Below are 16,019 nucleotides of genomic sequence, written 5' to 3'. Positions count from 1 at the left end.
TGAAGCGCTCTTCCCAGAGGCAGGGCTGTTGCGTCTGCCTTACTCTGCTGTAGCCCAGCCTACCCCCGTTACCTCCCTAAGGTGTATCAGCAGGCTTGCAGCCCTGTCTGCAGACCGGCATAGCTGAGTAGTGCTGTTCTCATCACTGTTCTGCATGCCTGTCCTGTTTTCATATGGGAACCAAGGAAACCATTTATCTGGCAACCGTTTCACAGTGAGCACAGTTTCATGTAAATTGCCAGACTCATAACATAATTTGTGGCTAGAACATATGCTTTGTTTATTTTTAAAGGACTGGGCGATCCTGCTTGCTTTTATGTTGCTGTAATTTTTATGTTAAATGGATTAATGATGGCACTATTCTTCATATATGGCACATATTTAAGGTAAGATATCTTAGAACGTATTTGCAAAATACAATGTTATTAGTAATTATTGATAACTTATTGCTCAATTTTAATAGTGTTTTTGAAATACTTATGTAAACACATTTCAGATTGTTTTAGAGCAGTGATTCTCAACCTTCCTCATGTTGTGACCCTTTAATACAGTTCCTCTTATTGTAGTCATCCCCAAATCATAAAATTACATCACTATTACTTGAAAACTATAATTTTGCTACTGTTGTGAGTTATAATATAAATATCTGGTAAGAAACGACCCCCAAAGGGGCATATCTCTCAGGCTGAGAACCATGTTTTAGAGACTTAAATAGGATATGGTAGGCGTATGTGGTAAGTGCTAATGGTTCACAGGCCTGTGACCATCTGCAATATGCATAATTTTTATGAAATAGAAAAGTGTCACTTTTATCAGATGATAGTGATGTCCACTGCTTTGCTAGTGTTCAAGGGTAAGTGTACTCCACGCAGTCCGCCTGTCTTCATAGTTAAGCAGAGTTCTTGCAGTGGAAGTAATGATAGTCTTTAAAGGTCTTACGTTTGTATTTTCCTTTGCACTTTGATGATAAATTGCAATATGTGTATGCTTCTCTGAACTATTGTATTTCACTTGTGTGTACATGCATGTGTGCCTATGTGAGTGCAAGAGTTTGGAGGTCAGAGGACCATGTTGAATGTCTTAGGTACTGCCAAACATTTGAGACTAGGTCTTTTGCTGGTGATTCCTCAAGTAGGCTATGCTAGCTAACTGATGAACCCTGGGAATCAGTCTGTCTCCTTTTCCTGAGAGCTAGGATTACCCACCTTTCCTCATGGGTTGTAATGGATTGGGCAGAGGTCCTCACGTTTGCAGAGCAAGCACTTAATGCCTGAGCCATCTATCTCCTCAGCCGCTTGAGCTTGTATGACCTTGAGAAGATCTGAGACATTTCTGTCTACTGCTTGCTGACTGACTAGTGTAGGACTGAGTGCATATGAATGTGGTTTTCCACTGGAGTTAATGGAAAGGAGTTGGGCTCCTGTAGGGTCCTGTTATCTTCTTTGCATTTTCAGTTTAACGGCTTGAAGACCTATGTTTTTAGGTCGGAGTTTGAGGTCACAGTAGTTACTTGATAAGTGCTTATCAAATGGAGAAGCAACTAGGTCATATTGAAATATATTTGCAATTTATAGTTTTATAAATATATTTATAAATAAACATTAAATATATATCTGTAAATAAATTGTATTATATAATATAATTACATCTGTATAATTATATACATTATATAAATGTAAAAATATAACCAGAAATATTATATAAATATTTTATATGTACTTATAGATATAAGCATCTATTATTTATAAAATAAACATAAATATGTAAATAAATATATTTATAGACACATAAGTATATATTTATATAGATTTAAAATACAGACACTTTACTGTATTTAGGAGACAATTTAAGATAAAGCAAATATGGTTACTGTTAGGTGTCACAGATAGCTCTGCTTTTATTGTTGAAAGACTCTCACCCTTGACTAGAGGAACACTCACAGTGATTTCTTACCGTGTTTGTTGTAACTTTGTATCAAGGGCTAATGGGGTGATATCTGCAGAGAATAGAGGGTTCTGGTACTGTTGAAGGGGTCTCAGTGGCACTGCCATGTGCAGCTTTCTTAAACTTCAGCCATACCTTTCCTGGTAAATAAACACTTCTCCGTATAGGCAGTGTGTGTTCAGTCAACACCTAAGATACATGTTCTTAAGAGAGTGGGCCATGACAGGATTGGAGCAGGCAGAGAGGCGAGCATGGTGGCCTAATGCGTATCAGTGGGAGACAGAGGCAGCAAGAAAGGGAGGGAGTCTGGAACCCTGAGGAGGGACAAGCTTGTTCTGACTAGCCCAGCTCTGAAGAGTAAGAGGGTTTAGATAGGTGGAACTATCCAGGAGGTGCATCCCACCGTGAGGTAGAAGCTGGAGCAGACAGCAAGCTGACAGTTTGATCCGAGTGTCCATGTTCCCCAGGGTCAACCAAAGCTGCAGCTGTGTGTGGGCTAGATAGGCCTTAGTGCAAGGCTGTTTCAGACTTACTCTCAAGTGAGTGAGGAAGTTAGCAGGTTAACAGACGGTGGGTCATGATTCAGGTTGAGTGACTCTTAGAAGATCCCTAAGTGTCATCTGTCCCCAGAGGCATTCAATGGACACTCAGCACTGTAGGATACTAGAGTATACCACCTGCTAGGAGCTTTGAAATCAGTTTTATAGGTTGGCACTCCAGTTGTCCTCATGGAAAGAGTATTTTAGGGGCTGGGGAAACTTGCTTTTCAAGCATGGAGACAGACGTTTCACCTAAACCCTCATGTATTGGTTGCTTCTCTGTGGCTGAGACAATATGCCATGGAGAAAGCACTTACTGGTGTACCGTCTGTTCCGGCATGGAGGCATCCCAGCAGGTGGCAGGCATTGCAGAAGAAGCAGGCAGCTAAGAGAGCAAACTGGAAGGGAGGCGCACTATAGATTTTCAAAGTCCATCTCTACTCTCCAACAGGTTATTGGATCTCTCCAGGCATCACTGCCACTTGCGGCCAAGGTCTGAATTGTCTGAGCATATAGGGGACACTCTCACCCAAAGTGCTATACCGCATGACACACAGCAGCAGCTACAGCAACAGCCACAAAAAGCCAGGCATGGTGGCACACCCTAACCCTGGGAAGGCTGACACGGGTGGGTCCTGTGCTCCTTGGCCAGCCAACCTAGCACACTTAGCCAATTTCTAGGCTGGCGAGAGACCTTTTCTCAAATATCAAACAAAAATTATAGATAGCACCTGAAGACTTACCCAAGGCTATCCCACCTCAGAGATTGTCCGCTGTCCTTTAATGCAGGTACACGCACACACAAACACACACACGCGCACACACACACATGCACACGCACACACGTACATGCACACACACACATGCACACGCACACGCGCACACACGCACACGCACACACAAAGGCATTCCTGAAGATGTTGTACAGCAAATGCTAGCCTGTACCATCTCCAGGAGTATCAGTACAACTTCGGTTATTCCACGCCCATGTGTGCTGGGTTATTCTGTGATGCTTTCTCTGTCTGCAGTTGCCGTCTTTCGAGGTCTACATTACATTTACGCTGGTGGCAAGGGAGCAGCTTAGGTTCAGAGCATCAGAACACCTTCTCCTAGGGTCAAGGCCTCCAGCTTATTTCAGCACCGCCTCCTTCCCGGCCTTTGGCCTCTTATGTGCTGCCCGAGCTCGATGCCCACCCGTTGCCTGCGTTACCAGTACACACTCATTTTCCAGCTGTCTTTGCTGCTTGTGTGACCACAAACTAGAGGTCATGTTGCCTGTCCCCACAGATGCCAATAAGCCAAGCTAGGAATTACCCTTTAAACTGCAGAGATCTGGGAAGGCAGAAGAACAGCATCCTAGAAACTACATTCCATCCTGTCTCCTGACCCCAGGTTCTAGGGTATGACAACAGGGGCTATCCATCATTCCACAGTTAGCCTTGTCTCTAAGGTTCCTGGCATTTCTGCTTCTGGTTACTCGCCCTCTACTTTCCCCTCTTATGGCCTCTTTGTGCAGTGGCATTTGGATGCCCCCAAGGCCACTAAGCCTTGAGCATCACTTGGTTAGAAGCTGCTTGGAACAAACAAGCCCTTAGTCAGTCTCTCCTCACTCTCTCTCTCCCTCCCTCCCCATTCTGTGTAGATTCCTCCCTGCAATTTGAAGTCCAGTATATCCTGTCATTTTTAGTAAGCCTCAAGTAATTTTGTTAGCTTGCCACCTTACTCAAAGGTGTCTCTGAGGATAACTAGAAAAACGAGCCCAGTTTCTCTGCTCACAATCTCAACACCATCAACACAGAGGCTTCTTTGACAAGTCTTGTTGTTCACTTTGGCTGGATGGCTGCGGGTGCAAGTTTGATGTCCTGCTGGTTAAACTGGAGGAAATGTGCTTGTGTTGCTGGCTAAGTCTACGGTGTTGCAGTATGGGGTGCAGTCATGTAGGGCGGAGTGTGGAGAGCAGTGCGGGCCTGCTGCTCTCTGATTGCCGTTCTCGTGAACCTTCTTTCTCTGCTAGGTGTCTGGAAGCTTCCTAAACTCAGGACTTCTTGTCATTTAATGGAAGCAGTGTCCTGTAGGGAAGATTGAGTCACTGCTGTCAACTTGCGCTTTGACCACTTTCCCATTCCTGGATCTCGGAGGTTGAGAATAAAAACTCCTAAACCCTCAACTCTGCCTTCAACTCCTTGTGACCAGCTCCCATTCCTAAACTGTCTAGGGCCACCAAGCTGGTTTTTAGATGAAGCTGAGGTTTAGATAATATTAAATAATTACTTTATTGGAATTTGAATGTAGACAGAGCTTCAGAGTGTGTACTCTGAATTTTAAATGTTTCTTCTATAGGAATTAAATTATCCATAGCTTTATTTAATTTATTATTTACATATGCTGAGTAATGAAGGCAAAAGAACTGTTTATTCTATTTTCAAGGAGAGTGCTATTTTATTTTTAAAAAGTTTCACCTAAGGTAAGGTAAGGCTGAGTGGCGTTCAGAAGGGTCCAGACTTTGTGTGCCCTCCCGCCTCACAGTTCTTTCCTACATCTCCACAGTCCTAGGCCTGAGGTGTTGTTAGGAAGACTGGCCTTCCTTCCCCACGTGATACCTACAGGCCCACCCTTTGAGTACTGCCATTTATCCGGTTCGTCCGCCTCTCGTCTGCTCTGTTCTCAGTGCCACGCAGGGCTTGTGATCATGGGAGCCTTTCTCTGGTTGACTTCTTTTCTTGGTGTCATTGTATTGACTTTCTAACTACAGCACAAACTGGAAGAGAAGCAGCCATGCTGGCTGCAGTACATTTGTGACCTTACGGTCCCTGTGATGTGCCCAGCCCAGGTTCAGTCTCCAGTCTTTATCACCCAGCCACGACTCTGGAGGTTTAGATGACGTGGCAGTGTTTGCCGCAGTCTATTTCACAGATAGCTTTTCTTGTAGTGGCTTTTAGACTAAAAGTAACAAAAACTTTAAAGTTTTTTTGGGGGGGTGGTGATAGGAATATTGTTCAATACCATCTGACTGGAATATCTGTTCAGTGCCATCTGGGACTCTCCTGTGCCTGAGCTTCTCAGTCACTTGCCTGTCAGAGCAGCGGGCGTCCCCGTATCTCCTAACACCACGTATCTCCTAACGACCCCGTATCTCCTAACACCCTGTATCTCCTAACACCCCGTATCTCCTAACATCGTGTATCTCCTAACATCCCCGTATCTCCTAATGACCCCGTATCTCCTAACACCCTGTATCTCCTAACACCCCCGTATCTCCTAACATCCCCTTATCTCCTAACATCCCCGTATCTCCTAACATCCTGTATCTCCTAACATCCCCGTATCTCCTAATGACCCCGTATCTCCTAACACCCTGTATCTCCTAACACCCCCGTATCTCCTAACATCCCCTTATCTCCTAACATCCCCGTATCTCCTAACATCCCCGTATCTCCTAACAACCCCGTATCTCCTAACATCCCCATATCTCCTAACACCCTGTATCTCCTAACACCCTGTATCTCCTAACACCCCCTTATCTCCTAACATCCCCGTATCTCCTAACACCCCCGTATCTCCTAACACCCTGTATCTCCTAACACCCCGTATCTCCTAACATCCCTGTATCTCCTAACATCCCCGTATCTCCTAACATCCCTGTATCTCCTAACACCCCCGTATCTCCTAACATCCCCATATCTCCTAACACCCCCGTATCTCCTAACATCCCCGTATCTCCTAACACCCCGTATCTCCTAACATCCCTGTATCTCCTAACATCCCCGTATCTCCTAACACCCTGTATCTCCTAACACCCCGTATCTCCTAACATCCCGTATCTCCTAACATCCCTGTATCTCCTAACACCCCCGTATCTCCTAACATCCCTGTATCTCCTAACACCCTGTATCTCCTAACACCCCCGTATCTCCTAACATCCCCGTATCTCCTAACGACCCCGTATCTCCTAACACTCTGTATCTCCTAACACCCTGTATCTCCTAACATCCCCTTATCTCCTAACATCCCCGTATCTCCTAACATCCTGTATCTCCTAACATCCCCGTATCTCCTAACATCCCCGTATCTCCTAACAACCCCGTATCTCCTAACATCCCCATATCTCCTAACACCCTGTATCTCCTAACACCCTGTATCTCCTAACACCCCCTTATCTCCTAACATCCCCGTATCTCCTAACACCCCCGTATCTCCTAACACCCTGTATCTCCTAACACCCCGTATCTCCTAACATCCCTGTATCTCCTAACATCCCCGTATCTCCTAACATCCCTGTATCTCCTAACACCCCCGTATCTCCTAACATCCCCATATCTCCTAACACCCCCGTATCTCCTAACATCCCCGTATCTCCTAACACCCCGTATCTCCTAACATCCCTGTATCTCCTAACATCCCCGTATCTCCTAACACCCTGTATCTCCTAACACCCCGTATCTCCTAACATCCCGTATCTCCTAACATCCCTGTATCTCCTAACACCCCCGTATCTCCTAACATCCCTGTATCTCCTAACACCCTGTATCTCCTAACACCCCCGTATCTCCTAACATCCCCGTATCTCCTAACGACCCCGTATCTCCTAACACCCTGTATCTCCTAACACCCTGTATCTCCTAACATCCCCGTATCTCCTAACATCCCCTTATCTCCTAACATCCCCGTATCTCCTAACATCCTGTATCTCCTAACATCCCCGTATCTCCTAACATCCCTGTATCTCCTAACATCCCCGTATCTCCTAACATCCCTGTATCTCCTAACACCCCCGTATCTCCTAACATCCCCGTATCTCCTAACGACCCCGTATCTCCTAACACCCCGTATCTCCTAACACCCCCGTATCTCCTAACATCCCCTTATCTCCTAACATCCCCGTATCTCCTAACATCCCCGTATCTCCTAACAACCCCGTATCTCCTAACATCCCCGTATCTCCTAACACCCTGTATCTCCTAACACCCTGTATCTCCTAACACCCCCTTATCTCCTAACATCCCCGTATCTCCTAACACCCCCGTATCTCCTAACACCCTGTATCTCCTAACATCCCTGTATCTCCTAACATCCCTGTATCTCCTAACATCCCTGTATCTCCTAACACCCCCGTATCTCCTAACATCCCCGTATCTCCTAACACCCCCGTATCTCCTAACATCCCCGTATCTCCTAACACCCCGTATCTCCTAACATCCCTGTATCTCCTAACACCCCCGTATCTCCTAACATCCCTGTATCTCCTAACATCCCCGTATCTCCTAACACCCTGTATCTCCTAACACCCCGTATCTCCTAACATCCCTGTATCTCCTAACACCCCCGTATCTCCTAACATCCCTGTATCTCCTAACATCCCTGTATCTCCTAACACCCCCGTATCTCCTAACATCCCCGTATCTCCTAACGACCCCGTATCTCCTAACACCCTGTATCTCCTAACACCCCGTATCTCCTAACATCCCCGTATCTCCTAACATCCCCGTATCTCCTAACAACCCCGTATCTCCTAACAACCCCGTATCTCCTAACATCCTCGTATCTCCTAACATCCCCGTATCTCCTAACATCCCCGTATCTCCTAACACCCTGTATCTCCTAACATCCCTGTATCTCCTAACATCCCCGTATTTCCTAACACCCTGTATCTCCTAACAACCCCGTATCTCCTAACATCCCCGTATCTCCTAACGACCCCGTATCTCCTAACATCCCCGTATCTCCTAACACCCTGTATCTCCTAACATCCCTGTATCTCCTAACGTCCCCGTATCTCCTAACATCCCCGTATCTCCTAACAACCCCGTATCTCCTAACATCCCCGTATCTCCTAACAACCCCGTATCTCCTAACATCCCCGTATCTCCTAACATCCCCGTATCTCCTAACATCCCCGTATCTCCTAACATCCCTGTATCTCCTAACACCCTGTATCTCCTAACATCCCCGTATCTCCTAACATCCCCGTATCTCCTAACATCCCCGTATCTCCTAACATCCCCGTATCTCCTAACACCCTGTATCTCCTAACATCCCTGTATCTCCTAACACCCTGTATCTCCTAACACCCCCGTATCTCCTAACATCCCTGTATCTCCTAACATCCCTGTATCTCCTAACATCCCTGTATCTCCTAACATCCCTGTATCTCCTAACGACCCCGTATCTCCTAATGACCCCGTATCTCCTAACGACCCTCTATCTCCTAACGACCCTCTATCTCCTAACAACCCGGTGCTGAGGGATGTGTACCTGATGTGGTAGTCATTGCACACTGAGTGTCCCTGACCCGACCAGAGAGATTTTAGATTTGGCTTTTATATCTTAGAGTATTTGCATAAACATGTGAGGTGGCATCTTTGAATGCCGCCAAAATCTAAAAGTGAAACTCATTGTGTAAAATATTGCTTATTATTTTGATCTCTCTGGTTTTCTATATTCTGATCAATCCTCCAATTTTACAACCGAACTCTTAAGTTCATATATTTTTACCCTTTATTTCAGCACCCGGCACCTCTGTGTTTCTCTCCTAGAGACCCTCTGTGTGCTTGCACTAGGTGGGCCATCTCTAGACCACCTCCCCTCATCTGTGTGTCACAGCCTGGGCTACCCACGGGCTCCACCGTCCTGAGAGCTGTCACCTTTGCATTTGTCCTCAGTTGGAATTCTGTAGTGGCCTCCTCTTATATATCCTTTATTTTGGAGAATCACATTCTCCAAACAAGAAATTCTAGAGATCATTTAAAAATAAATGTCTTGTAGATTTTCATATTTCTTAATGTATTTATTTATTTATTTATTTATTTATTTATTTATACTCTGTTGCTGTTTGCCTTGTTCCAGATTCTGTCTTTCCTTAGACATTGAAGGCTTGTTTTGCTTTTTTCTCAGCTTTGTTGTGTAATACTGTTTCAGGGAAGATGTAGACAATGTACTCACCTTGGATAGGGAACTGGCAGACTAACACCTAAAGATTCCACCGAAATCAGCTTGCTAAACCACTGAGTTTGATTGCAGTTACTTACAGGAATAAGGGTGAGGGGTACTTAAAGGAGTAGAAATGACGCAAAGACAGCTGCTTTGCCATGGCTCCCTCAAGCATGGGTGACAGCTCATAACTTGGAGCACACTGCACAGCCTGCACACAGCACAGCATACTAGAGAATATCCTTTCCAGGTAGCTCAGCTGCTCTGTTTCTCCCAGGCAGCTTATCTGAACTGCCTTTTCAGGGGATCTCAACTTGCCTCTCAGTTATATATATTTGGGGAGGGGGGGGCACCTGGTGAATTTGATGAGTTTCAGGGACTTCCTGAAGTCTTTCAGTTTACTTTCTGGGCTTAATGAGCTTCTCTACAGGATGGAGTATTTTACTTCCTTTTGATATTCTGTGTCCAAGGTGGAGGTTTTTATCTTGACCAAAATTGCTGCACAGCAGGGATGCATGCTATCAGTTCCTTCTGACCCCCCCTCCCAATTTGTTCCCTTTGTATCCATCTTTAAAAGTCTCAGTGTAGCAGATGACAGTTTTTTCTGTATGTGGCACTCTGGGCCCTGCATCTTGGACAATGACTCTCCTTAGTCTGCATGAACACTTTGTCTGGTTTGTTGTTTTCCCTCTTGCTTTTAAAGTGAGTTTGTTTGAATATAAGAATTTTTTCAAAATAAAATTTTAGGATTGCTTTTATCTCCCATTCTATCGGTTATACTTTCTGTTCCTTAGTAAACTTTCAACTTTTTAAAGAATCTGGATTTACAATTTTCTTCTGACTGTGCATGCGTGTGTGTATGCATGTGTGTTGTTTCTTATGGTTGATTTCCCCTTGAATTGTAGTTCCTCATTTTCTAAGTAGAGTGCAGCAGGAGCCTGGTGATCCTTAGCGCAGCTGGAGCCTGGTGATCCTTAGTGCAGCAGTTACAGTTTGGATGTAGAGAGCTTTTAGAGCCGGAGAAGATGGTTCTGTTAAGGGAGTGGGACTTTCAGACCAGCAGACACCATGAGTCTGGAGAGCTGTCTGTAGAGGAGACCCAGACTCCTTCTGTCTGCACCTCTCTTTGTGCCTCAGCAGTGTCTGCATGTGGAGAGCAAGCAGCAAGGAGAATCGTAACCGTTTTCCTTCCTCGTGAGTGTGGTCTGTGGACAGGATACCTGTATAGTGCTGCCGTCCACACAAAACAATGACACTGAGTGTGCGCACTGCCCAGGCAGCGCATGCTCTCCTGGTCCTCCTTTTGCCTTCACGCCGTGTGCTGAGCTAGCTTTCTTAGAACTGATGTCTTTTTTTTTCTCATGTATTTCTGTCCATTTCATATCTGCTGACTAGGGTTCCTGAGGCCACTGTGATCTGTCTCTGATGTGCTCCTCCTCTTTCTTGTGTCGTCTCAACTCTCCACTGTTTCTTTGGTTTTTGTAGATGGAGTTAGTCAGCAAAAAGTGCCCTTCCGTCAGCACATGTCCCCGGCAGGCTTCAGAGCGTAGCGTGTGTGTCTTTTGCCCTTCTCTCCTTCCAGCCTCCTTGGTCACTGAAGGTCAGAGTGGCTCTCTTGGTAGCAGAGAAACGTTTTCAACACGATTTTATTTCTAGATGTGTTCGAAAAGGCCCCAGGGCTTGGAAGACTTATCTGTACCCATCTCCCCCTTACTTCTGAAGGGAGCAGTCATTATAGTCTCGTGTCTCCGTGTCTCCGTGATCCGGCTCCAGGTCCTGATGAGCTGTTCTTTTGAGGCTCTGTGGTAGAATGAAATGCTCCTTATATCAGTGTCTCAGTGCCGCACTGCTTCCTACCTGCCAACTGTCTCTACTCTATACCTGTCCTGTTGTGCAGTTGTATGTGGTATTTTCTACTTCTCACCTTACCTTAATGCAGGCACTCACTGTTCGCCCACACAGGAGTTGGTAAAGTGTGTCTTAAATAGGCTGTGTTGCACAGTCTGAACCTTGGCCAGTTACGTACTTTGCTGAATGTTCTAGTAACTTGGCCTGCTGTCACATCTTTCATCCAACCAATGTGGTTTAACAGTTGTATATGAATATTTAACGATAAGTATTTCACTTTGGTATGTATAAAGTGATGAACGTTGTTGTTAGAAAATACTAGCATCTTTTCTCCAAATTCTTTCCCTGGTATGACTTTCCCTGTCTTAGCAAATGACACTTCATTCATAGTAATGCCTATGCCTATTCCTGGCTTTCTTTCCTCTGCCCTTGGCTCTAATCCGAATGGGTCAGAGCATCTCAAGTCCATGCACGTTCCTCTCCATCACTGTCATTCCACACACGAAGCCTCAGAACACTGGCTGCCCAGCTAATGCATCAGCCTTGCCCTCACCACACTCTTACAGACACTGTACTCCATGTGGGCATTGAGGCTGCCTGAGACATGGCAGACAAATGCAGATATTTGAACATGTGCTGATGTTTAGATTGGCATTGAGACATAGAATGGTAGACAAGTTTTGGGAACACAGAGGTGGCTTGTGCAGTTCATTTATGAAGAGTTTTGTGGACAGTGGCCACCTGAGCCACATTTTTATGTGTAGAGAAAGGTGACAGGCCTGGGAAAAGGAGGCTATGAGGCTGTAGCCCTCTGCCTGGTGGAAGAGGATGGCAGCCTGGCCTAGTGTGTAGGAGAGCTATAAAGGAAGTGTGTAGACTGCAGACATTAGCAGGCAAAGCTGGAGAGTTTCCAGGGAAGCAACCACACCAAAGACATGGTGGTTCCAGCAGTTGCTGGAGGAAGCCCCTGGGAAGAGGCTGCTGGGTATCACAGTGAGAGCTCCCCTGGCTGGAGGGCATAGTGGAAAGGCCTCTAGTGTGCAGAGACTCCACTGACTACAACTGTTGACCATGAATTGGCACCTATGTCTGGGCAAGTGGCTAGGGACAACATTGGCATGTTTGACAGCAAGCATGGCAAGCCAGTGAGCACCGCAGGCTGCTGGGTGGGTGCCAAACATGCACTTGTCTATGTCAGCTGCCATCCCTGAGGGTCTGCCATGCAAGGCTTGGTCTGGTACTAAGTGTGTGGTTCCTGTCAGGTGATAGGGAGGTTTGGTTAAATGCCTGCAGACACAGTTAAAGCAGCGACATTAACTAGTTATAAGATAAGCTGGAGACCTGGACAGGGCCAAGCAGAGAATACTTTTTAAAACCCTATTTAGTTGTTATTTCCTTCCCTGTCTTTACTTTCTTCTCCTTTTAAAATCATTATTATTGTGCACACATGTGCACATGTAACGCCATGGTTCGAGAAAGGAGGAAACCCATTGAGTTGCTTCTCTGCTCTTACCTTTGTGTGAGTTCAAAAGTTTGAACTCAGATTACCATGCTTGAGAGGCAAGAGCCCTCTCCCCGGCCAGCTCTTCTCTGTATTTATCATTCCATTGAGTTCCATCGCTGTAGGGAGAAGGCTTTCAACTCAAGCCTAGCTGCTGTTTTCTTCACTAGGCCAGCAAGAAGTCAGAGACTTAGTTCCCACACTTGGACTGAAGATTCTCCATTTAGCTTCCATAGTTGTTTCTTTCCTATGTACTAAGTGTTTATATAAGAAAACTTATTCCACGTGTTATTTACTATAGCTTTGAAACCCTGAATGTGCTTTTCTTTTCTCCAAATACTATATTTTGTATGTAGTACTACAGAGAACAAATTAACATTTGTTAATCATAGGATTAATAAAATCCATTAAAATTTGAGAATCAATTTCAGTTTTTAGAAATCAAAGAGTAAGAAAGATTATAGAATTATTCAATTTCAGAAGTAGGAGTTATTTTAATGGATATTTTAAATTTTAAGCTTTAATGCCCTGCCTTAATTTTCTATCTAAAATCATTGAGGCTCAAAGGGTAATTAAAGAGGCCAGGTAGACTTCTCAGTCCATAAAGTGCTTACTTGCACAAGCACAATGACCTGAACTCAGGCTCTGTAAAAAGCCATGCAGTACAGCAGCACATATCCGTAATCCCCAGTGCTCGGGAGGTGGACATGGATGCCTGGGGCTCACTGACCAGCTAGTCTGCTAAGCTCCAGGGTCACTGAGAGGTCCTGTCTCAAAACAGGAAGGTGGAGAGTCACAAAAGAATATACCCAATGTCGACCACTAATCACACACACACACACACACACACACACACACACACAACACATAGAACACATAAGAAAAGGTGAGTGAAGTCTATTGAGTGGAGATGACGGATGTTCAGGAAGCTTAGCACATTTTATAAATTTGCACAGTGGTGGTTTTCATGCTCTTGATGGTTAGTGATAGATATTGCAAAAGAGGAAAACCGAGACCTCAACTGTAATGGGGAAAATTAAATAATTTTAAATATCTTAATTACCACATCTTTACTGGTTAGCAAAGTAACATTTTTGTGGCAGATCAGAATCATAGCTTAGTATTAGGGACACTAATTTTGATTTTTGTTTTTGCAAGTCACATCATTAAATAGTGATTGCAACTCAAATTGTTCCTTATAGACAAACCAGTGCTACTCCACCACCCAGCTTGGCACATTGTGGAAGTGGGTCAGAAAAACCTGCCTCCCCGGGTAGCTAGGCACAGAAGACAGAAGGTGTGGGACTGGAACCTGTGCTGTGCAGTTCAGTGAGAGAGATGTGTCTTTTGGAGAGCGCACAGTCCCCGAGCCTCCAGCCTCGGGCTGGTAGCAGCTGGGAAGGGTAAACAGCTATGGCAGTACCAGCCTGAGATTGGTCAGCCTTTGCACTTCTTTCGTGTTTTGTCTCCCTCTGCTTTTTCATTAAGAAAAACTAAAGTTAGAAAAGTTTAGCTTGGCTTCTGATTTGCTCAAAGGAAGTCTTAAAAAGGGAATTTTTAAAATTCTTAAATGTTTCTTTTTGTTTTATGTGTTTTACTATAATCAGAGAATGAGTTGTCTCCAGAGCCCATTGCTATAGGAACATAAGAAATAACATACTCTCTGTACAGTCAGACTACTGTGTATTTTTTATAATTGAGCATTTTGGCTGTCTACATCAAATCTTTGGCATGTTTTCCTTGGCTTATGTGACCTGGCACATTCTGAATGTGTGAAAACAACCAGCATGGTCAGATTTCACCACATTCTCTGTGTTTATAGAAGGATTATCTTTAGTACTTGACTGATTTGATGTTCACAAAACTTTTTTTGGCATGATATAATTAAAATTAAATTAACGGTGAGTGGCATCTTTAGTGATTTAACAGGCAGAACAGTCTATCACAAATTGTATATAAGCTCAGTGCCATTCTGATGAAAAACAACATTTGTTTTGAAAAGGGGGCTGTTAGATCATACTCTGCAGAATGAGTTGCTGAGGATCACAGAAAACTGTCTCTATGAGTGGCTAGGCGTGGGGAGTTCTCCTGAGGCGTAGTAAAGTAACCAAAATCTTACAGGATAAAAATGGTACCATGTGACAGAAAGAATTACAGAATTAAATCAATTGATGGAATGGAAAAGGTTGTAGATTGTAGGAAATTACTGTTTGAGACAGCCTGGGTTGTATTTCTCTGAGAAAGGAAGGATTTCTTGCTTGGTATTTTGGCATGAATGGTGACTTTGAAGAGAATAGATTAGAGCTCTCCAGATAAAAGATCTAAGTGGGAACACGTGGTACTTGAGGAAATTTTAGGTAGCTATCTATAAATTTTTAAATGGAAAGAACCTTCATAGACAGGGCAGGCCATGAAGAACAAATAAAATTATTAACATACTTACCCACATAATATTTTTCAAGTTCTAACTGAATTACACTATGAATTACGTCAGTGTACTTTTCGACACATAAGACAGCCAGCCATTTGATCCCCACAGTCTTTAAGCAGAGAAGCACACAGTCAGAACATGAATACTTATGGGCCGTTATAGGCAGCTCATGGAAGAAATATGTGCATTTCATGAGAACAGTACAGTAGTCTTCCATACAAACAGGGAGGGAAATATAAGTTCAGATGACAGTGTGGGCTCTGCTTCTGGAGTGAGTGACCAGGTGCTTAGCAACATGGGTCACTCTGGTCTCCTGGGGGAAGAGACACAGGAGCGTGTGCATTCCCAAGATGTAAACATGCGACCTAGCAAGAGGCTGAAAATATCTGCACATCCATTAAGAAGAAATGTAGGAATTGCTGTGTTCGGAGACTGTGCAATAGTTAAAGATGTCTTTGGTAACAAATATTGATTAAAAATAATAATAATAAAGTAGAAAAGAGCAAATATCAAGTAGATGTGAATGGCACAGTTAGACTAGAAAGTGTATGATTATAGAGAATGGTTTAGAAGGAGACCCATGCAAAATGCCACTGACTTTCTTAAATGATGTCTCTCAGTCCCCCATCCCCTAAACCCTGGAGTATGCATATTTTGTGGGTGGTAATAAAAGTTGTTGTTTTTGTTTTTCTGACACCAGATATTCTTGTGTAGCTAAGTCTGGCCTTGAACTCCTGTTCCTCCTGTCTGTGTCTCAAGAATTGGGTCATGGGCATTTCTCATCTCAGTCAGGTGTAAGTTCTTTTGACCAGTGATAGTTTGGAAGAAG

At 44.3% G+C, this 16,019-nt stretch overlaps 1 protein-coding gene across 6 annotated transcripts in view; it reads left to right on the top strand.

The window, feature by feature from the left end:
• Dpy19l1 (dpy-19 like C-mannosyltransferase 1) overlaps positions 1–16,019 on the top strand; it is an 88,459-nt gene that overhangs the window by 26,094 nt on the left and 46,346 nt on the right. For all 6 annotated transcript variants that reach the window (NM_001429803.1, NM_001191791.2, XM_087561782.1 and 3 more), the window contains one exon: positions 293–386. In NM_001429803.1, coding sequence (NP_001416732.1) covers positions 293–386 — 94 coding nt within the window. The remainder of the gene's footprint in view (positions 1–292; positions 387–16,019) is intronic.

The sequence above is a fragment of the Rattus norvegicus genome, chromosome 8, assembly GCF_021556685.1.
Source record: "Rattus norvegicus strain SHRSP/BbbUtx chromosome 8, alternate assembly SHRSP_T2T, whole genome shotgun sequence".
NCBI classification, from domain to species: Eukaryota; Metazoa; Chordata; class Mammalia; order Rodentia; family Muridae; genus Rattus; species Rattus norvegicus.
The sequence above is the reverse complement of the archived record's forward strand: the minus strand, read 5'-3'. Positions and strand labels throughout refer to the sequence as shown.